The sequence below is a fragment of the Fusarium fujikuroi genome, chromosome FFUJ_chr03 (genome assembly GCF_900079805.1).
Source record: "Fusarium fujikuroi IMI 58289 draft genome, chromosome FFUJ_chr03".
In the NCBI taxonomy this organism is placed as follows: Eukaryota; Fungi; Ascomycota; class Sordariomycetes; order Hypocreales; family Nectriaceae; genus Fusarium; species Fusarium fujikuroi.
The window spans coordinates 4,964,855-4,984,771 of record NC_036624.1 but is presented as its reverse complement, the minus strand read 5'-3'; the positions used below and the strand labels follow the sequence as shown (position 1 = coordinate 4,984,771).

General features: G+C 48.6%; 10 protein-coding genes; 5 read left to right on the top strand and 5 right to left on the bottom strand.

Moving 5' to 3' along the window:
- Positions 1–618: 618 nt before the first annotated feature.
- On the bottom strand, positions 619–2,014 carry FFUJ_03682 (related to GDP-mannose 4,6-dehydratase; the record flags this gene model as incomplete). XM_023575556.1 has 3 exons in its annotated part: positions 619–1,024; positions 1,076–1,913; positions 1,966–2,014. 3 exons carry the CDS (start codon positions 2,012–2,014, stop codon positions 619–621), a joined length of 1,293 nt encoding a protein of 430 aa, XP_023428721.1.
- Positions 2,015–2,629: 615 nt separating this feature from the next.
- Positions 2,630–3,552, bottom strand: FFUJ_03681 (uncharacterized protein; the record flags this gene model as incomplete). XM_023575555.1 has 2 exons in its annotated part: positions 2,630–2,874; positions 2,931–3,552. The coding sequence occupies 2 exons, from the start codon at positions 3,550–3,552 to the stop codon at positions 2,630–2,632; spliced, it is 867 nt and encodes a 288-aa protein (XP_023428720.1).
- Positions 3,553–3,927: 375 nt separating this feature from the next.
- Positions 3,928–4,453, bottom strand: FFUJ_03680 (uncharacterized protein; the record flags this gene model as incomplete). XM_023575554.1 has 2 exons in its annotated part: positions 3,928–4,359; positions 4,421–4,453. 2 exons carry the CDS (start codon positions 4,451–4,453, stop codon positions 3,928–3,930), a joined length of 465 nt encoding a protein of 154 aa, XP_023428719.1.
- Positions 4,454–5,796: 1,343 nt separating this feature from the next.
- Positions 5,797–7,750, top strand: FFUJ_03679 (PTR2-Di-and tripeptide permease; the record flags this gene model as incomplete). XM_023575553.1 has 6 exons in its annotated part: positions 5,797–5,956; positions 6,022–6,202; positions 6,261–6,521; positions 6,578–6,717; positions 6,766–6,952; positions 7,012–7,750. The coding sequence occupies 6 exons, from the start codon at positions 5,797–5,799 to the stop codon at positions 7,748–7,750; spliced, it is 1,668 nt and encodes a 555-aa protein (XP_023428718.1).
- Positions 7,751–8,122: 372 nt separating this feature from the next.
- Positions 8,123–9,120, top strand: FFUJ_03678 (related to ATP adenylyltransferase II; the record flags this gene model as incomplete). XM_023575552.1 has 2 exons in its annotated part: positions 8,123–8,266; positions 8,326–9,120. The coding sequence occupies 2 exons, from the start codon at positions 8,123–8,125 to the stop codon at positions 9,118–9,120; spliced, it is 939 nt and encodes a 312-aa protein (XP_023428717.1).
- A 324-nt stretch (positions 9,121–9,444) lies between these two features.
- On the top strand, positions 9,445–10,143 carry FFUJ_03677 (GPM1-Phosphoglycerate mutase; the record flags this gene model as incomplete). Its single annotated transcript, XM_023575551.1, has 1 exon — positions 9,445–10,143. One exon carries the CDS (start codon positions 9,445–9,447, stop codon positions 10,141–10,143), a length of 699 nt encoding a protein of 232 aa, XP_023428716.1.
- Positions 10,144–10,174: 31 nt separating this feature from the next.
- Positions 10,175–13,293, bottom strand: FFUJ_03676 (related to beta-galactosidase; the record flags this gene model as incomplete). XM_023575549.1 has 2 exons in its annotated part: positions 10,175–11,306; positions 11,357–13,293. The coding sequence occupies 2 exons, from the start codon at positions 13,291–13,293 to the stop codon at positions 10,175–10,177; spliced, it is 3,069 nt and encodes a 1,022-aa protein (XP_023428715.1).
- Positions 13,294–13,873: 580 nt separating this feature from the next.
- On the bottom strand, positions 13,874–15,582 carry FFUJ_03675 (related to hexose transporter protein; the record flags this gene model as incomplete). XM_023575548.1 has 3 exons in its annotated part: positions 13,874–15,224; positions 15,305–15,380; positions 15,438–15,582. The coding sequence occupies 3 exons, from the start codon at positions 15,580–15,582 to the stop codon at positions 13,874–13,876; spliced, it is 1,572 nt and encodes a 523-aa protein (XP_023428714.1).
- Positions 15,583–16,518: 936 nt separating this feature from the next.
- Positions 16,519–18,345, top strand: FFUJ_03674 (uncharacterized protein; the record flags this gene model as incomplete). XM_023575547.1 has 4 exons in its annotated part: positions 16,519–16,621; positions 16,671–16,857; positions 16,913–17,062; positions 17,121–18,345. The coding sequence occupies 4 exons, from the start codon at positions 16,519–16,521 to the stop codon at positions 18,343–18,345; spliced, it is 1,665 nt and encodes a 554-aa protein (XP_023428713.1).
- A 504-nt stretch (positions 18,346–18,849) lies between these two features.
- Positions 18,850–19,905, top strand: FFUJ_03673 (probable glucosamine-6-phosphate deaminase; the record flags this gene model as incomplete). XM_023575546.1 has 3 exons in its annotated part: positions 18,850–18,913; positions 18,985–19,679; positions 19,729–19,905. 3 exons carry the CDS (start codon positions 18,850–18,852, stop codon positions 19,903–19,905), a joined length of 936 nt encoding a protein of 311 aa, XP_023428712.1.
- Positions 19,906–19,917: the final 12 nt, after the last annotated feature.

Sequence of the window (19,917 nt, the reverse complement as noted above, 5' to 3'; positions counted from 1 at the left end):
AAATTCAAAGCCTTATGTGGAGTCACCGTATTTGGTGTAACTAACTGGGGTGTCTCAACCCCCACATCACCTCATTTTCATGGACGACCAGACAAAAGGTACCTTCCCCATAAGGAGTGCGGCGCCGCCCAAACGTCAGCTTAGTTGTACAGATGAGACTAATCACAAATTCTGCAAAAGGTAACATGGCACGTTTCTGTCAACCCCGGGGAATGGGAGAATTGTTACCCGTAACCACGAATAACCAATCAGAACTAATCAGTACCGAGGAAAAGACATAGTCAATGAGTCAGAAAAGGTAACTTCCGCAATTTATCACATCCTTTGATCATAATGAGGCTGAGAAAAATGACTCCCAGATCATAGAATGGGTGTATAGGTTATGTCAACTCCAGACTGATCTACATTTAGTGCTCATTGAAACGATTGACTTTACAGTTCGCTGCATGTATCACTCCGCTGTCGCTTGGCACGAGATATGTAACAACCGAACATAAAATTACAAAGGAGTAGAATATGGCCATAGGTGTTGCATTGAAACTATCTCTTGGAAATATCATATAAAGAAAATCTAGAATGAATGACTATTGCTTTAGAAGCATCAACAAAATGACTAGGCTAGACCTGAGTTGTGCCCTCCGCATCCAGCCCTTCAACGTCTGCCAGGGTGATCTTCTCAGGCCCATCCGAATTCGTAGTGACGCTGTGAGCCTCACCAACCGACTTGGAAGGACTGTGACTCACGACCCCATTTCCGCTTTCCGTCTTGCCAACTACCCAGTCCAAGTAACTGTTGGAGAAGATACGACCTGTGTTGACGGCCTCAACATCGCAAAGTACCATTTCTTCAACTAATGCTTCGAAGCTGTATGTTGGCTTCCATCCAAGCACTTTCTTCGCCTTGGCCGCCGAGCCTAGCAAGTTCTGATTATCAAGTGGTCGGTAGAACTCGGGGTTCACTTTAACGCGAGTTGTTCTGCTGGCTGAGTCAATGCCAACCTCGTCTAGACCGGTTCCAGTCCATCTGGGTGATATGTCAGCGGCTACTACTGTATAGCGGTGAAGAAGAACTTACTCGATGTTGACTCCAATGACCTTGAAAGCTGCCTCGACAAAGTCGCGAACGCTGTAGGACTTCCCACTCGAGAGGACATAATCACCTCCGACTGGCTGTTGCAGCATCAGATACACGCCCTGCATGTAATCCTTTGCATGGCCCCAGTCTCGGACAGCGTCAAGGTTTCCTAAGGAGAAAAAGTCTAACTTTCCGCACGCAATTAAAGCAACTTGAGTAGTGATCTTTCGGGTGACGAAAGTTGTACCCCGCCTTGGTGATTCATGGTTAAAGAGAATACCATTCGAGGCATGGAAGCCATATGCCTCTCGAAAGTTGACGGTAGTCCAGTACTGGAACAACTTGGTTACAGCATACGGTGATACCGGGTGGAAGGTGGTCTCCTCCGTTTGTGGAGCGGGCATGTCCGACCCAAACACTTCAGATGAACAAGCCTGTACGAATGAGTTAGTCTTTCCGTATTCCATGTGTGATGTGATGTAAAGGAATGTTACATTATAGAACTTTGTCGACTTGTCCAAACCCAGCATTCGCATGGCTTCAAGAAGTCGAAGTGTTCCCATGGCATTGGTGTCACTAGTCTGCAGTGGAGTGTCAAATGAGACAGCCACGTGGGACTGAGCAGCAAGGTGGTAGATCTCATCGGGCTTGATGCTGCCCAAAATCTGGACGAGACGACCCAGGTCGGACATGTCGCCAAGGTGCATGGTCAAGCCAGGCCGGAGTGGCTTGCTTAAAGCTTCGCGTCTGGAAGCAGTCGATCGTACCAGGCCATGAACTTGATAACCCTTTTCCAGCAGCAGCTCGGAAAGATAAGAGCCATCTTGACCAGTGATGCCTGTCTCACATGTTAGATAAAACCATAACTTCTCACAATGTATATGACTTACCAGTGACAAAGGCCACTCTGGGTCTGAAGTAACCATTCAACACTGCCATGCTTTCTTGTACAAAAGGTCGATATGAAGTATTCGATAAGGTTTTTCTTAAGGTTCGAGGGTTTAATTGTCAATCAATTACAGACATGTCAATATATACCTGTAACCCAGTACTGGATCTGACTGCTTGGTACAGGGACATCACTGATCAATCACTTGAACCCTGTCAAAATATGTACACCCAAGACTTGCACGCGACCAATCTCCCCAAGCAAGCAATTCTGTCTCGCTTCCGTCATTACACCAACCAGTAAGCCTCTTGTCATTCAGTTTTTTGTGTGAGCCAACAGTAGGTTGCGTCGTACGCTGGCTGGGCGCCTGCTGGTTGAGTCAGTATCGATACAGGTGTCTTTCCCAACAAAGCTCTCGGACTTGTCATCTGAGATCTGTCGGCCCGTTCCTCCAGGTGCTAAGTCATCTCCGATTGTGGCAGGTGGACATGCGGCTCGCGTACCAAATTAAGCTTACGTTAGGATGTATGCGCCACCATATGACAAAGAAGCCTTCAGTGAAGTAAGTAGGTATTACGTGGATGTGAAATCCTCGACTAAATACGGTTACTATTCAAGAAATCTGACATGATGAGTAGCATTACATAAGTGTTCCACCGATGAATCTAATCTCCACGCAGTACTGGCTCCAGGATGCTTAGAAGATCAACGGTGCTGAGTTGGGCTAGAATCTCTTCGTCCAGTGAGTGTCTCTCAAGGAGATCTCGTCTCATGGCTGTGGAGTTAATGTCAGACCCAGTTGGTCTCTTTGCGAAGTCCAAATAGTAACCCATTGTCGGCTGGGCGAGGCTATCAGTCCCTCGACAAGTCCATAGAGTAGCCTCCTCTGCTGTTTCTTCAAGTTTCCCATCTGAAATTGTCAGAAGGTTCTAGCAATAAAAGACGAAGTTTACTCAGTTTACTTACTTTGGTCATTATATGCCATCTTTTGTGGAAGCCATTCCCCAAAACCCTTCCATTTGGTTGGCTGTCCGTTTGGCAAAAATTGAGACGGCACATGCCGTGCTTTATTGGTAACAAGTATTCGCGGCAGCCTATAGGGCAAATTGTTTAGAGCATCGGCTCTGTTGAGGTTATCCGGCCCAATGAGGTGCGAAAACACAATCTTGTAACCATCCTCTTCGCAAAGCCGCTGCGCCGCTCCCATAAATGTGTAAAATGGATACCATGTCTCTGACCAGATCCAGACCTTGTTTCTAGGTACCTGGGGCATCTCGGCCCAAAGTGCAGCTCTCGTCTTCCGACTCATGAAGAACTCTGGGTGGCTATTTGCCAGCTTGTGTCGGAGGTGGAAGTCCTCACTGGGGAGAACCACTACGGCGGCGGCGTTGACTGCAGGGTGCAGTGCTGACAGCAGGACATCCAGATGTCCACGGTGCGGGGGGTTGAAAGAGCCACCGTAAACCAGGATCAAGTTGTCTTGACCTTTTTTGAGGTGGCAATCAAGCTTTTGCAGCGGATTGAGTGCGACTTCTGTAGACAAACGAACCTCTCTGTAGGCAGCCTCCAAGTAGGGCCGGAGAGACATAATGGCGGAGATTTGGGAATGGAGAGCGGTAATAAAACAACAGGAGAATGAATATTTTGGCTGCACTGTTGGTGGAACTGAGGAGTTTTATGTTTCACGACAATGTTGCACACATTTTCTATTGGTGTAGTCCTTCTGTCAGCTTCCTATTAACCCTAACTAACCTTGTCACCTTGTACGTAGTCAGCACTCTGTCTCTTCGCTTGACCCCTCATTCACCTTCCCACTGAGCTTCCATCGCGTGGGATTCACAGCATACAATTTGCCGTGAATCACATCTTCTGTCCTTTTTCTTGCATTTCGCCAACTTCCTCCAGATCGGCTGTCGATATTGAATCATATTATAACAGTACATTATGATCCACGATCGAGCACTCACCATAGCAGAGTCCTGATTGGCATCGGTGAGTGCGACCAGCACCCTGCGAAAACCAACATGCTCACAGCGGGGATGCTGTAGGCTCCATCAATGTATAGGTGCAACCGCTTGCTAACCATAGCGGCACTGAAAATGAGCACAACAACAATGACTGGATAATGAGAGCCAGAAGTCAAGCTTGCCAGACAGCCTGTCCACTCCGCAACAGCAACTGCTGTAGAAATGAGAAGAGCCGCATATGCTGTAGGAAGGCCCTCATGGTACATCGCTTTGCCCTGATCACTCTTGGGCACCAAGTGCGCAGCGATGTTAAATCTTGCGAGGCGGGCAACGCCTGCACAGACAAAGAAAGCCAAAGCTAGCTGATCGGCCACCGTATCAAAGCCAGCGGAATAGACCATGACTGACGGAGCCACGCAAAAGGAGACCTGGAAATGAATAGTAAGTGCTTGGTCCCATGACTCGCCAGAAAAAGCAAAGACTACTCACCAAATCACAGAAGCTATCCAATTGTTTGCCCATTTCGGAACATTCATTCCTGGCCCTCGCAACTATTCCATCGAAGCGATCAAACTCATAGCCGAGAAAAATCAGTAAGTGAGCCGCGAACAGCGACTTCTGTATCGCACAGAAAATGGCGAGAACTATTTACACGAGTTAATTACCCAGTATCGTAGGGCTATGGGGAATACTTTAGATTACCTCCGCAAAAGCCTGAATCGTTAGAAAAAGCCAGGTGAGCCTTGTAATTCCTGATTATTTGTTAAAGGCGTTCTCGCTACTCACCATTGGAAAGAGTAATATAGTCAGCTACTCGCAGTCGCCTGTGTTTAATTAATGTCAAGTCTGCACGGCGATGCGCGATGTATACCTCAGCATATCGTAGTTAATAGGTACGTTAGTTGCCATTGTGAGTTATTGCAGGTTCTTGTCTAATTGGAAATGATATCTGTCGGTTTCTTCACTGCTTGCTTTGTGCTACTAAAAAACATACGGCGACTGTAAACACTAGTGGTCAATTTATGCTTGGGTGGTCCGCTGAAGGGAGCGTGTACCACTGCTCAATCACAATCTCGGGCTGTCCCTTCAATCCACAAACTCTGAATCATCCCATTTCCAGCTACTAATCACGGCATGAATCTTGATTGAGACTGTTTGGGGATCAGATGCACGATCTGTTGGCTTATGGAATCTAATGACTACTGTTGAGGCGACAACAGAAAAGAACTCTCGTAATATTTCATTCCCAGAAGGGCAAGTGGTCGTGCTGGGGCAAAATCTGACGTGATGGCGATCAATGGCTAACTTAGTGGGTGCCAACTGTCAGTGCATGGAAACCCTGGAGTAAGCGCAGAATAAGCTTGCTCTGGTCATAATTCACAATCCCTCGTTTCCTCTAGCGGGGCTGGGTTATCGCCTATTGCATAATTTGCTCAGTCACATTCTCATGCAGGACAAACATGAGTAGGCTTCCAATCAGGTCCTGAATGCGCCGCTTCACATGCAGGTATAGCCCTAAAGCTCCTTTCCTCGTAAAATATGCAGTTGGTTCGAGGTACTGGCGTTCAAAAGTGCCTGTAAAACGACTACCAGATTAGTAAAGTGGTCCGAACCAAGCAACAGACAAATGTAACGTCTTCAAACACAGTACGTAATATGAACAGGGCATCAGGGTTACCTTGCACCTCACGGTTTGTGCAGCAATCCCTCGTCAACACTTTCTCCGTGTCTTAAGTGTAGATTGGGGTTTGGGGCAGCGCCATTCACTCAAGCATTACAGTATTCTCGGAATTAACTGACAGTTACTTTCTCAGATAGAGCATCGATATAGCCTCTGGTGCTTTTGCCCCATTGACGGACTCATCATGGTGACTCAGCATCCTGAGCACGAAAGGCGGGACGCTACAGAAGAGGAGATCAAAGAGCTGCGGCACGTTGTAGATTCAGTTCCCTTGGCTGTCTGGGTCGCACTCGTTGCTAATGCTACGGAGAGGTTCACATTCTATGCCGTGACAACGCCATGGCGTACGTATCACCAATGCAGTCTGAATTTTGTATGCTCCGTGATTGCTAACTTGTATTTCGCGCAGAGAACTACATACAGAATCCCGCTGATAGCGTCGCCGTTCCTGGCGCTTTGGGACTGGGGCAAGCAACGGCTACAAACATTACGAGTGCATTTCTCTTCTTGAGCTTTCTTCTCCCGACTGTTTGGGCTATCATCTCAGACACGTGGCTGGGGCGTCACAAGACACTCTGTTTGAGCTACTTGTAAGTGCGCACGCATCCTTGACGGTCAAAGGCGATCATTACTGAGAGGCGAGTGCAGTTTGAACTTTTGTGGATGTTTGATCATCTTTGTTACGTCGCTCCCAGCATTCAGCCACTCTCAGATCACTAAGGTGGTAGGACTGGGGTTCGCGATGATTGTCCTTGGAATCGGCACTGCTGGTGTCAAGGCGACCGCCTCCCCATTCATAGGTGACCAATACGCAGAAACTGCTCCTCAAGTCATCACCACAAAGAAAGGGGAGCGCTTTATTGCAGACCGGGCGCTTACACTTCAGTTTATTTACAATGTGTCGTACTGGTAAGAAGTTCTGCGACAGTCACAAGACACAGAACTGACTGACACTCTGACTGCAGGTTCACCAACATAGCAAGTTTATCGCTCGTTGCATCCACCTATTTGGAGAAGCTAGTGGGATTCTGGGCTGCTTATTTGCTACCTCTTTGCGCGACCTGGACCCTGGTACCTTTACTTCTAATCTTTCACAAATCACTTGGTACGTTTTCCCCCACTCTGAGCTGGTCCTGATCTCTAATAAAGTAAGTCAAACAAAAACCCCAAGCAAATATTCTTCCACGCGCTTCCCGAGTTATCGTGTGTGCGGGGAGACACAAGTTCAACTGGGAAGCTGCTACACCCGTTTATCAGTCCGAGACGTTTGGCCGCCAGGTCGAATGGGATGACAAATTTGTCTTTGAGATCAAGAGAGGTCTGCAGGCTTGCAAGGTGATGTGCGTTCTACCACCCTCGGTGAGCAGGTTTCTTAAATGTCCATGCTAATCGATATCAGGGCCTGCTTTGTGCCATTCCATCTCTGTATGAATCAGATTACAAACAATCTTGTTTCACAAGCAGGGCAGATGAGGCTCGGTGGGATCCCCAACGATACAATCCAAGCTCTAAACTCTATCGCTTGCGTGCTACTGGGACCAATCATGCAGAAATTTGTTTATCCCATCGTCCGTGGTCGGGGATTCGCTTTTGGCCCCATTGCGCGCATTACGTGGGCTTTCATTATGATGAGTACTGCAATGGCATATGCTGCTGGTGTTCAAAAGCTCATCTACACCAAGGCGCCTTGCTACGATAAGCCCTTGCAGTGTGAAAAGTCGCCTAACGACGTAAGTGTCTGGATCCAGTCGCCCGTCTACTTTCTCCTCGGAGTCGCCGAGATTTTGGGCTTTACAACTCTTGCCGAGTACAGCTATTCTGAGGCACCTAGGAACATGCGCAGCTTGGTACAAGCCATGGCCCAGCTGAGTTCGGGCGCTGGCTCTGCGCTTGGGATGGCATTCTCACCATTGTCAAAGGATCCTCAGATTCTCTATCTCTATACGGGTTTGTCTGTAACAATGATTACCACGGCGCCTACCTTCTGGCTCATGTTTCGTGCGTATGATGATAGAGTATTTGAAGAAGCACACTCGAACGATGATGGAAGTAATCAGGCGGCAGAGCCAATGGTTTCTGGACCGTCTGAGGCTACCGAACCAGGAGAAAAGGCCGATGGTGCCAAAGCATCTCCCTAAAATGCTCAAATAGTATAGTTCATTCCAGCCATTTCGCAGAAGCCGAGCATTTATTTCAACCTGCATTTAAGCCTAGCAATCATGTGCAATCTGATCACTTTCGTGTTAGAAACACATTTTGTTGGCGGGGAAATAAAGTATGACAAATGGCACTGTTGCATAATTTCTTACGTTGTATGACTGTACCCTGAAGCGCTGTTGCACACCGACAATTCAAGAAAAGGCCATTTGCAGTGAGGCCATAAGTGTCTCGGGTAGATTAGTCATTCCGTAAGCATATAATCTCATTTTCCCCGGTATGCTTCGTTTTCAACTCGCACAAAAACAACTCACTCTAAACACAGTATCCAATCCGTTCTCTGCACAGACACCATGACGTACGACCGCCCTGCACCAACCACCGATGGATCAGCTTTGTTATCCACGTTTGATGCCTTGACCAAATCCGGGCTTGTTCTCTACGATGAAAGCCAGAAGGTTGTTGAACATACAGACGGGGGCCTGAAGGTTCGCTCCGTATGCCAAAGCTAAAACCGACCATAGAAGCCGCTAACATCTACACAACTGGCATCTAGTTCCACTTTGTTCTTACCAAAGCTCTTATCAAGAAGCCGACCTTATCTACACCAGACCAGTCATCAGCATCCGGAAGCGGCTTATCGAAACAACTCACCCCTGGTAGCGATATCGATACAAATGGGTTCGAGATGGGTCACAGTGAGAGTAGCACTCACTTTCTTATCGCCAACAAATTTTGCTTCTCACGACCTCACCTCATGATGCTCACTCGCGACGGGTATTGTAGGCAATATGAGCCTCTGAACAAGACCGACTTTGAAGCTGCGTGGGGCACTCTAGCTTCCTTGAACGACGCAACAAAAGACTATGTTGTATTCTTCAACTGCGGCAAAGATGGCGGCTGTAGCAGACTGCACAAGCATGTACAGCTGATGCCTCTTCCCGCCAGTGGTTTTGCGGTCGACTTTTTGAACTCAGATAGTACCAAGGAACCAAAGGTACCTTTCGAATGGTTCTACCAACGATTTCAAGACAGTGCCGTCTCAGCTTCGCAAGTGGCCGAGACTTATCTAAAACTTCTCCAGCAGGCGACGGAAACTTGGAAAGCTAGCACTGGAAAGGATGTACTAGATGGACAGGCGTGCCCGCACAATGTAGCTTTCACGTCTCGCTGGATAGTTATTATCCCTCGTCGTAAAGCGGCTGTCAACAAAGAGGCCGGCGTGAATTCTTTGGGTATGTTAGGGATAATTGCCGTGGCTACCGAGAAGGAGATTGAGAACTGGGTGAAACTTGGTCTGACAAATTCGCTCAGTGAGCTTGGAGTTTCGAGCGGTGTCGGTGTAATTTAAGGAAAGTGATCACTGGTTCCTATCTAGAAATGCAAGACTCGTTATAATGAGTTATAACTGCGCGGGATTTTGCAGTTATATTTCCGCGGCAAAGAGTTCTAAGGCCAGGCCCAAATATATTCTAGGCCTGCAAGACATTAGAGTAATCTCCAATTGGACAATCGGACTCGTCGCACTCACGAAATCGGTGACGTAGGCTTGCTATTCGGAACTCTCGGGTGTTCATCAAGGTGTCAGGTTACACATACCACTGGGCTTCCAAGCGTCTATAAAATGGCGCTTACTTTACGCTAAACTCCCAGGAGAACAGACACCATAATCACAATGACTTTCAAATTAATACTTCTTCGACATGGTCAAAGTACCTGGAATGAGAAGAACCTGTTCACTGGATGGGAAGACGTGGGTATCACTGAGAACGGTCGCGCTGAAGCAACACAGGCTGGAGCGCTCTTGAAGAGACACAATCACCTACCCGACTTGAGCCATACTTCGCTACTGCGACGTGCAATCACAACAAACAATATTGCACTCGATGCGGCTGACCGCCACTGGATTCCCGTAACGAAAAGCTGGAGACTCAATGAGCGCCACTATGGTGCATTACAAGGTCTCAATAAAAAGACCACGGCGGAGAAATATGGCGATGAGCAGGTCAAGATCTGGCGTCGATCGTACGATGTTCAGCCACCACCCATGTCTGACGACGCCTACCAGAAGCAGCTGGTGCATACGAGCTTGCAGAGCCAATCCGTCCAGGCCCCGAGAACAGAATCGTTAAAAGACGTGGTAGCACGCGTGGAACCGTATTGGAAAGAACGCATCGTTCCTGACTTGAAATCTGGCAAGACTGTACTGGTTGCGGCTCATGGCAATTCGCTTCGTGCACTAGTAAAGATTATCGATGGTTTGGGGGATGAAGAGGTTGTCGAGCTGAATATCCCTACAGGGACACCTATTGTTTATGAACTCGATGACAGTCTGCGGCCGGTGGTGAAGGGTGGCAAGTGGCTTACAAAGTAAAATTTATCGAGGTATTCCTTATTCATTTAATTTAAATACTTTCTAGTACGAATCCGTATGACTCGGGCTTAACCTCGACCAACAAATCGTCCCGCACACCAGGTCCACATGTCGCGCTACCAACACCAGCGACCCTTGGACTTAGGTTAAGAAGCGTAGCGTCTTCGCGAACAAGATCAACAGGATGCTTTGCGTTCTCAATAGTTCGATCTGACAGACGGCCGCCAGTCCAGTTGAAGGTTGCGGCATCAAGCCTGGAGGCTCTAATTCCGCGACCTCCTGCATCTACAAGCCGCACCCAACGCGTATCCATTCTATTTCCATTGCCTTGGGGCACATCATATGGGACTTCGAGGTCATCAACCGTAGAAGACCAAATTCCAATGGCTTGTGAGTGCTTCTTATCGGGATAAGACTCGCCTGGACCTCGACCGAACCACGAGGCTCGTGTGAGACTCTTGGGCAATCTGATGTTCAGACCAACTCGAGGGACGTCGACTGGGAAGACTCCCTTGGGATTGAGAACCAGGTTTATCGACAAGACGCCCTTTGAGGATATGTGGTAGACAGTGTGAATATCGTATCCCCATCCCAAAACCGGAGGCGCAAAGTATGTCCTGGTCTCGATACTGACACCAGAGCCGTCCGCCCCGTTCTCAACCTTGAACGATCTCAGCTGAGAAGTCATTCGATGAACACCATAGTCCTTCCATACGCTGACTGCACTATCCTTATCGTTGTCTGTTGGCGCGCGCCAGAAGCATGGATAAATTGCCGCGCGAGTGTCTGGATCAACTTCCAGAAGATCTGATCCGCGAGACCATTTAGTGACGTATCCTCGTACACGATCGAAGTGAACTTCCCAATCTGAGCCAGATACTTCGACCTTGGTTCGAGTTTCGACAACCTTGACACTTCCGGAAGCTGATAGACTGGCAGGAATACTGGGTTGTCTGTCGGTGGAGATCTTTTGCTGGAACCATGCGATCTCATGTGAAGCTGGTGCCCACGCGGTAGACTCCTTGAGAGCAAAAGAGAGACTCAGGAACACTTCTTCTTCATGATCCGAGTACTTAGTTAGGTCGGCGGGGAGAGCAAGCTCTACTGTTTCCCACGGTCGGACGCTTGGCACTTCGAGGGTGCCCGACTCGAGCAAGGACGGCCTAGTCATCCTTGATTAGCTTGTTCTCATCACAGTTTTAGTTTTACTTACTTATCGCCATACGCCTTAATGGCATACTTAGCCTCTAAATGGTCAAGGCCGATAAAGTCATACTCATTTGTGATAAACACCTTGCCATCCTCGTACTTGAAGTTGATAGGCTGGAATACTCTCTTCAGCTCAATCAGACCTGGGGTTGGTTTATGCTCGCTGTTGCAGAGACCATCCATGACAAACGTGGAATCGTTTGGCTGGTCACCAAAATCGCCTCCATATGCATAGTAGCCGTCTTTGTGCAAGAGGCCGTGGTTGGCCCATTCCCAGATGAAACCACCCTGAAGGCGTTTATACTTACGGAATGCGTCTTGATAGTCATCTAAGCCTCCAGGGCCATTACCCATAGCATGAGCGTATTCGCAAAGAATCACAGGCTTCTCCCACTGCCCATCCTTGATGCCATCGATCTCGACATGTCTCTTGAGCCGGTCTTGATCAGGATACATGTAGGAGTACATGTCAGTCTCTTGTGCTTTGATGTCGCCTTCGTAGTGGATAAGTCGGTCGTCGATACTTCGTGCGTACTCGATCATCGCGACGTGGTTGACACCGTAGAAGGACTCGTTACCAAGGGACCATGAGAAGATGCAAGGATGGTTCTTGTCCCTCTGTACCATCTGCACCATCCTGTCGAGGTAAGATTCGCGCCATTCGGGGTTATCAGAGGTGAATTGGGCTGCTTTGGGGAAGAACTCTTCCTTGCTTCCCTCATAATCCAGATATGGAGCAGGTGTGACATGCTGGGTGACAACGTCATAGAACCCATGACACTCTAGGTCAGCTTCATCCATGACCCAAAATCCCAGCTCATCAGCCAAGTCATACAGCCAGGGCTGGCCTGGATAATGGCTCGTTCGGAGGGCATTAATGTTGTGCTGTTTCATGAGCAACAGATCTTGTTTGAGAAACTCATATGGGACAGCCCTTCCATGGATCGGATGGTGATCATGTCTGTTCGTGCCCCGAAGAAGGATTGGAGAGCCGTTGACTGTGATGAGGCCATCTTTCAGTTCGACCTTACGGAATCCAACATTCTGTGAAATTGACTGGACTGTGTCTCCTCCTTGTGCCTGGAGTGAGATCTCGAGCTGGTAGAGGTAAGGGCTTTCGGCAGTCCATTTCTTGGGCTTTGAAACGGGGATTCCGAACTTGACTGTGTTGTTAACAACCGTCTTGCGTGTTGAGCTTACTTCGACCCCGGAATCTCGAAGAATTAGCAGGAGATCGAGAGTTGAAAGTTCAGGTTTGTTCAGGGTGACATCGACCTGGAGAACAGCATTCTCATAGTTCTCATCAAGGTTTGTCTTGACAAAGAAGTCTTCAATCCTTGACTGTCCAGGAAGTGCCAGTAAAGTCACATCGCGGAAGATACCCGACAGCCACCACTGGTCTTGGTCCTCGATGTATGACGCCTCACACCATTGATAGACTCTCACTACCAATTCATTGTCATTTTCTTTCTTGGCGATGCCTGTGACGTCGAATTCGGCAGCATTGCGACTACCTTGTGAATATCCGACAAAGGTGCCATTCAGCCAGACGTGATACGCGCTGTCAACGCCATCAAAACGCAGTCTGAGTTGGGATGTGCTGTCCCATTCAGCGGGAACGTTGAAGTGTCGCCGATAAGTCCCCGTGGGGTTCTCAGTTGGTATGTAAGGAGGGTTTGACGGGAACGGGAATTGGACATTGGTGTAGTGCGGATGGCCATGTCCTTGCAGTTGCCAATGGCCTGGGACATTGATCGCTGACCAAGTCCCTTCAGAGCTTCCGTTCTTTGGGGGATATTCTGAAGCTTCCAAGGGCGTTGGGGCATATTGGAAGTCCCATGTTCCATTGAGGAGGAGATGTGTAGGAGGCAACCAGTAGGCTCTGGGAGTAAGCCTGTTCCTCTGTATCACCTCGAGATTTTCGTAATCTGGCTTGTCCATGATTGGATTGATAACAGATCAATTTAACCTTGATGAAATGGAAACCGAGGCTTGGTTGTATGCGTATTGAGAAGCTATGGGGTCCTAGACACACTAATAAAACCAGAAGCCTGCTATGAACTTCAGTGATGACACTCGGTGGACTGGTTGAGGGGTCGATAAGATGAAAGTCCCCACTTTCGCCGAAAAAAGCCGGCGGACCGAACAATGACTCGGGCGAGCTGCGAGAAACCCCTCATCTGTGAAGCTAGCATCAACACTGTAGGTTAGGCGACCCGGTGTTGAGAAAGTTAACATGATGAATTCAACATGGGGTTGCATTGTGACCAATTCCTACTGTCTTGGAATTTACTTCTGGTATTGGATATCTAACTTCAAACCAGTCACGATTTAGATATAATTGTCCATATCGGTTCCTAAGAGCTCGAGTTGCTTGGGACATCATGTAGATACTGACCGAGCACGATTTCATAAATTGACACGACTGAACTATTACTATGTAAAGAGTAATCTTTTAACTAAAGACTCATTGAATATACTATGTCTTGTATTATTACATAATCTGATCTCCCTACTCTTCCTATATGGATCCGCGCTTCTCAGTCTCAATAACTTGAACGGTTTTCTCTGTGTTCTTAAGAACCTCTCCGACAAGTTTGTCTCCCATCTCAGGACCATCAAGCACCAATGCTGTCTCCTCCAGGCTCAGACCACGTGTCTCAACAAACAGAAAGTAGACGACAAGAGCCTCTACAGCCAGCCAGACGTCGTAAGTAATATAGTACTTCCAGCCCGAGTTCGTGACACCAATTGGGTTGGCGTATTGGTTGAAGATCAGAGCGCAGGCCACAAACAGGTTGTACAAGACAAGACCTCTTGCACGAAGGTTGAAAGGAAGGATTTCGACAACATAAGTGACTTGCAGAACACCCCAACCGGCCGTGAAGAAGACATTGAAGAGGAAGATCATGGCAAGAACACCCTTGGCTATGCCGCTTGGGCCTCCAGTTCCATCTTCATTGAGGTCTGTTGACATCTCGTAGGTCGCTTCGAGAGCTGTCCAGACAACATAGGTTGCCAAGGAACCAAGAGTCGAGAAAAGGAATAAGGCGCGGCGAGGAATGCGGTTGACAAGCAGGGAGAACACAACACCCCAGAACAATCCCCAGACGGTCAGCAACGCGTTGATGAGTGTTTGTGTCTCCTGGGATCGGTAGCCAATTGAGTTAAGGATCAGGGTCAAGTAGTAGCTGATGAGGCCGTTGCCACTCCACTGACTGAAAAAGCCGACAGCGAGAATGATGAAGAAACGATGGCGATTACCCTTGGTCTTGAAGAAAGAAAGGTAGCTGGTAGAGTTCATAGCGTCATTCTCCAAGCGGATGGCAGTTCGGATCTCCTCCATCTCGACAGCCACTGCTGGATTGCTGCTGTCTCCGTTGGCGTGATACTTGATAAGAAGCTTCTCGGCCTCAGGCTCACGCTCTTGAGCAACCAGCCATCGAGGAGACTCGTCGATGAGGAAGCATAGACCAAGCTGCAGAAAGCTGGACAGTGCTTGGAGGATGGAAGGAATGCGCCAAGCCCAGTCGCTGTTGATTCTGAAGGTGCCGTAGGTAATCCAAGCTGCAGAGAGAGCACCAAGACCCCAAAGAGTGTTGTAGATAGAAACCATGGGCGCTCTCTGAGTGGGATACGCCAATTCCATAATCAGAACAGGGGCAGCTGTGATGTTCAAGGCCAGGCCGAAACCGAGAATTCCTCGAGCAGCGATGAACATGCCCGTGTTCTGGGCTCCACCTTGGAGACCAACTCCGAGAAGCATGATAGTCGCTCCAACAACAAGGCCAGGGCGACGACCATATTTATCGCAGAACCAGGCACAAAATGGCAAGGCTGCGAGTTGACCAATGTTTTGAATTGCGTTCAAACTGGAGTGGGTCATGTCAGTTATGGAGCCAAGAGACTTGACAAGGCGCCAAGTTTTTAAGCCTCAACGGTCAGCACTTACATGGCGAGTTTGTTGGCATCGGGATTGTTGAAGGATGCTTTCCACGTATCCAAGCTCTGCAAGCCATTCATCATACCTATTCAAGTGGTGAGTAAATGGGAGCCAACACTAATTGCTTAGGCTGGGCACTTACTGCCATCATAACCAGTGGCATAACTAGAGATGAGCGAAAGACAGAGAATCGCATTGAGTTTGAGGATGCCCTTGTTGGTCAGCCAGCCAAACCAGCCAGCGGCCAACTGGTCGTCGAGGGCAAGAGAAGCCTGTGCTTGAACCATTGTGATGCTTTGATGAGACGAGGGTTTAGCTGGAGACATGCAGAGTGAGAGAGGGGAGAGGCAAGGTAGCATTATCTACCATCTGAGCCCGATGCCGTATCTCTTGTGGGCCGGTGTTCCCCGCGACGTTGCTATTATCGGACCCCCATGGGGGCAAGCTAGCTTAGTCTCCATAGTGCACGCGACCATGATAGACAAGGATGGAAGTGATTAGCATCGGAGAGTCCACCGGACTTTGCCGGAGCCAATCTCGAGCTCGTTTTCTATCCTGTGAGATTAGTCTTATCATCTGATCAGGGTCCAACCAAGCACTCGGGGCCGAAATTCCACGCGAAAATAAGTCCCTCGTTTAGGGGAACGAGGTTAGAGTTTGGACTTTGCATGTTCTGGCCGAGTCATTGAAACAGTCAGACCTCATTCATTGACAAGCTAGCATACCATGATGCATCCTCTTAACTACAGCATATACAGCAGTACAAAAGAAACATCTCTGCAAGAAATGAGTACATTCTAAAAAAGAAAAGAAAAAAGAAGAAAAATAAACGGAACAATTGCGCATCAATTCCGTGTTTATCCACTCAAATCCAAAGATTATTGAACCTGCATGAACTTTTGCAGCCCCAGCTTTCGATGGGGCCGCTATCAAGTGTGGAGTGACCGGTTCATCAGCTGTTCTCTAGCCTGATTGATCCAGTCTAGACAACGAAAGGACAGGGCCAGAATGCGGAGAAGTTCCCAAGAGGGCCAAAACCGCCGGTGCCATTCGCCGGTTTTGCCCATCCCATTCCCAAGGGTCTGGGAAACGATCTGGGGAAAGATGCTGTTGATCCGGAGTCATGTTAAGAGGGGCTGATTGTCCACTCATTTCTCTCTGTCTTTCAGGTCACAGGCCCGTCATTTGTTTCTGTCGTATCGCTTCACTTTGAGATATTCAACATGGGTCTTCTTTCACTCGCTACCACTTTCTTGGCCTTTAGCTCTGCGGCTTCTGCAGCGAGCCTGGCTAAGCGTAACAGCAATAGCCAGAAGCTCACACCAGGTTTGTTTCAAGTTTCTTCTTGTGAAACTTGTGTTGACAAAGTCTACAGCTGCGCAGAGCCTGTTCGATTACTCTATGCAGGTATCGGATTCCCGATATGACTCGAGCTACGGTTATGTCTGGTACCAGGACAATGGCCAATGGTCTGTCCGCTTTACGGCCTGGCATATTCCAGGACTTCTGCATCGCGCCAAGGGCGATGATGTAAAGACTGCTGTCAAGGCTATTGAAAATGTGTAAGTCAGACTCTCACCAGACTCATCAGAACCACTTGACTGACTTGGCTACCAGCTTGGCAAACCAGCTGAATAGTGACTTCGACTCAGCTTGGTACGGCACTTTCAAGCTCTCGCCGGATGAGCCTGACCCTACCCCTAACGGACCTCTGTACCCTCCTAGTATCTATGGTACTTATGACCCCAACTGGAGAGAATTTGTCGGGTAAGTCACAGAAATTCTTTGCCGGTGATGGAACTTTCGGATGCTAACCTTTTGCCAGTACCCAGCTTATCCAAGTTGTCGAGGAATTCGGCCACCTTCTGCCAGCTGGTCTTGAATCTCGCATCGAAGATGCTCTTGAGGCAGCTGCGATTGGAGGAATGCGTCGCAATGGATCTTTCCCGTTGGATGACAACCTGATTCTTGGGTACTCCAACCCAGGCATCATGCGAGCTCTCACCACTGGCTGGGTCGGAAAACGCAAGAACAACAAAGTCCTCATCAACTTTGCCAAGGAGCAGGGCAACGACCTCCTCAAGCTTTTCAAGCGATGCGGGAATGCACTGTCTGAGTACAATGCACCCAACTACTATGGCATTGACATCTGGGCTCTCGCGGCCAACATTGCTTACGGTCCCAAGGATGCTCCCATGACCAAGAACTCAGTCTTCATCCTGCAGGAGTTGTGGAAGGACGTTGCTGCTCACTACAATCCTTATCTCGGCAACATGGTTGGACCATACGATCGTGCCTACAGTCGTGATGCCACCACTCACTCCCAGATTCTTTCCATGGTTCTCTGGGGTGTTTACGGACGCGGTGTTGGCGGCCAACCTCCTCTTGGCGAAACCGATCTCCTCTACGATATCGCCCAAGGTGCTGCCCTTGCTCTTGTCATGGATGTTATCGCGCCCACTATCTCCAAGGACGCTCAGGCCATCATCAAGTCCAAGGGCAAGTGGAAGGGTACACGGTTCATCAAGAAGACCATCTACGAGGAGCTTGACTCGAGCAACCCCCGCCACGTTACCTCTTGGCTCAGCGCTGAGCTCATGATTGGCGGCCAGACCGTCAACGAGACCGTCAACAGAGGCAACCAGTATGTCCCAGCCATCGTGCAGTGGGCTTCTGATCCTTCTCACAAGCCTTACCCTTACATGGGCTTCTTCTCGCTCTACCCCAGCGCCTCAACCTTGAACGCCAAGGCCGAAGCAAACAAGTTGACTGTGTCTTACCCCAACACTACTCAGGACGGATCCAACCTCTTTACTTTTGCTTTGACTGGTATTCCTCCTTCCTGGACTCTTGGCGGCAAGAACGTTGTCAAGGGCCTTGAGAAGCTGCCATGCCTTGATGTTAATGTTACTGCACCAGGATTGGTGAAGCAGGATGTCGTTTATGGAGCTACACTGAGAGATCACTGGATTTACAACATCTCGTATGCGGTGCCTGAGGGATTCAAGGGTACTCCTAGCGTCACTTTGGACATGACTTATACATGCTAGGTTGACAAGGGGCGGGGTGCGACACTGAGTAATGGGGTTAATATGTTTCTGTCAGATTCTTAGTAGTGTAACATAGCTTGTGTCAATAAAGAGGAGTTCGGAAATTTAGAGTTCATCTAATTCGGTTCGCGACTCATGTTCCAAAGGGGGGTTAGTTTTGTGGCGTTTGGTAGTTGGCCGCATTCTTAACATTTGCCGATAAGGAGCTAACTTGAAGTTGTTAGTGTCCCAAACCCAAGGGACCGGAACCGCAGAATGGCCGTAGTATCCCGGTTCAGTAGCTGCCGCGAAACTCTGTTTGGCTCGGTCTACGCACCGGCAAAGTTCGGGCTTCTCCCTTGCTTCTATCAAGGCCCAATGACACAATAGATAGTTTGGCACGTTGATAGAGGAAGATTGTATAAGATATAGTTACCAGTTAAGGAGAGATCAAAATCTAGACTTTGTGCAAGTTGCGATTACCAAGTGATTACTATTGTTCGAATACCTATCCACATTTCCAAGATGCGTCTCGTAATCCGCGAAGGCCCCCAAGAGGCATCTCAATACATCTCTGACTACATCATCAGTAAGCCTTGCCTGATTGTTTAAGTCTCCAGCCTACATTAATCAAGATATGCTGATACTGCGATAATTCAGACCGCATTCGTGCTTTCAATCCTACATCCGAAAAGCCATTCGTCCTTGGCCTTCCCACCGGAAGCAGCCCTCTCCATATATACAATGACTTGATCAAAGCATACAAAGCTTCCAAGATATCTTTCCAACATGTCGTGACATTTAACATGGACGAATACGTCGGTTTACCCCGCGAACATCCCGAATCATACTACTCCTTCATGCACCACAATCTCTTCAAACACATCGATATCCAACCCGAGAATATTCATCTGCTCAATGGGAACGCCCCTGACCTCTTCGCTGAGTGCTCAGCCTATGAAGATAAGATCAAGTCGTTCGGTGGTATTGAGCTCTTCCTTGGGGGTATAGGAACAGACGGTCATATCGCTTTCAACGAGCCAGGTTCCAGTCTTGTCAGCCGAACTCGAATCAAGTCTCTTGCATATGAGACCCGGATTGCGAATGCGAGATTTTTTGACAATGATATCGAGGCAGTGCCTGACATGGCCTTGACTGTTGGAGTGCAGACTGTCATGGATGCACGAGAAGTCGTCATCATTGCTACGGGGGCCTCGAAAGCCGTTGCCATCCAACAAGCAGTTGAGGGTGGAGTCAGCCACCTCTGCACACTCTCGTGCCTCCAATTACATCCAAAGAGCATGGTGGTGGTGGACAGAGATGCTACCCTCGAGTTGAAGGTGAAGACAGTGAACGTAAGCACACTACCCATGAAGTATCCATCAACAAGACTGACGAGTATAGTATTTCTACGGAGTCGAGAAGACTATCAGGCAAAGGGAGGTCTCGGGCCACCTTCCTCCATCGCCCACACTAACAGCTGATGGGGACGAAGACGGTGACCTGAAGCCTGATAACATGGCATCACGAATAGCGCCCACCATGAGGGTTCGGTCTGTGACGTTCCCTGTTGGAATGTGAGGTCAAGTTTCT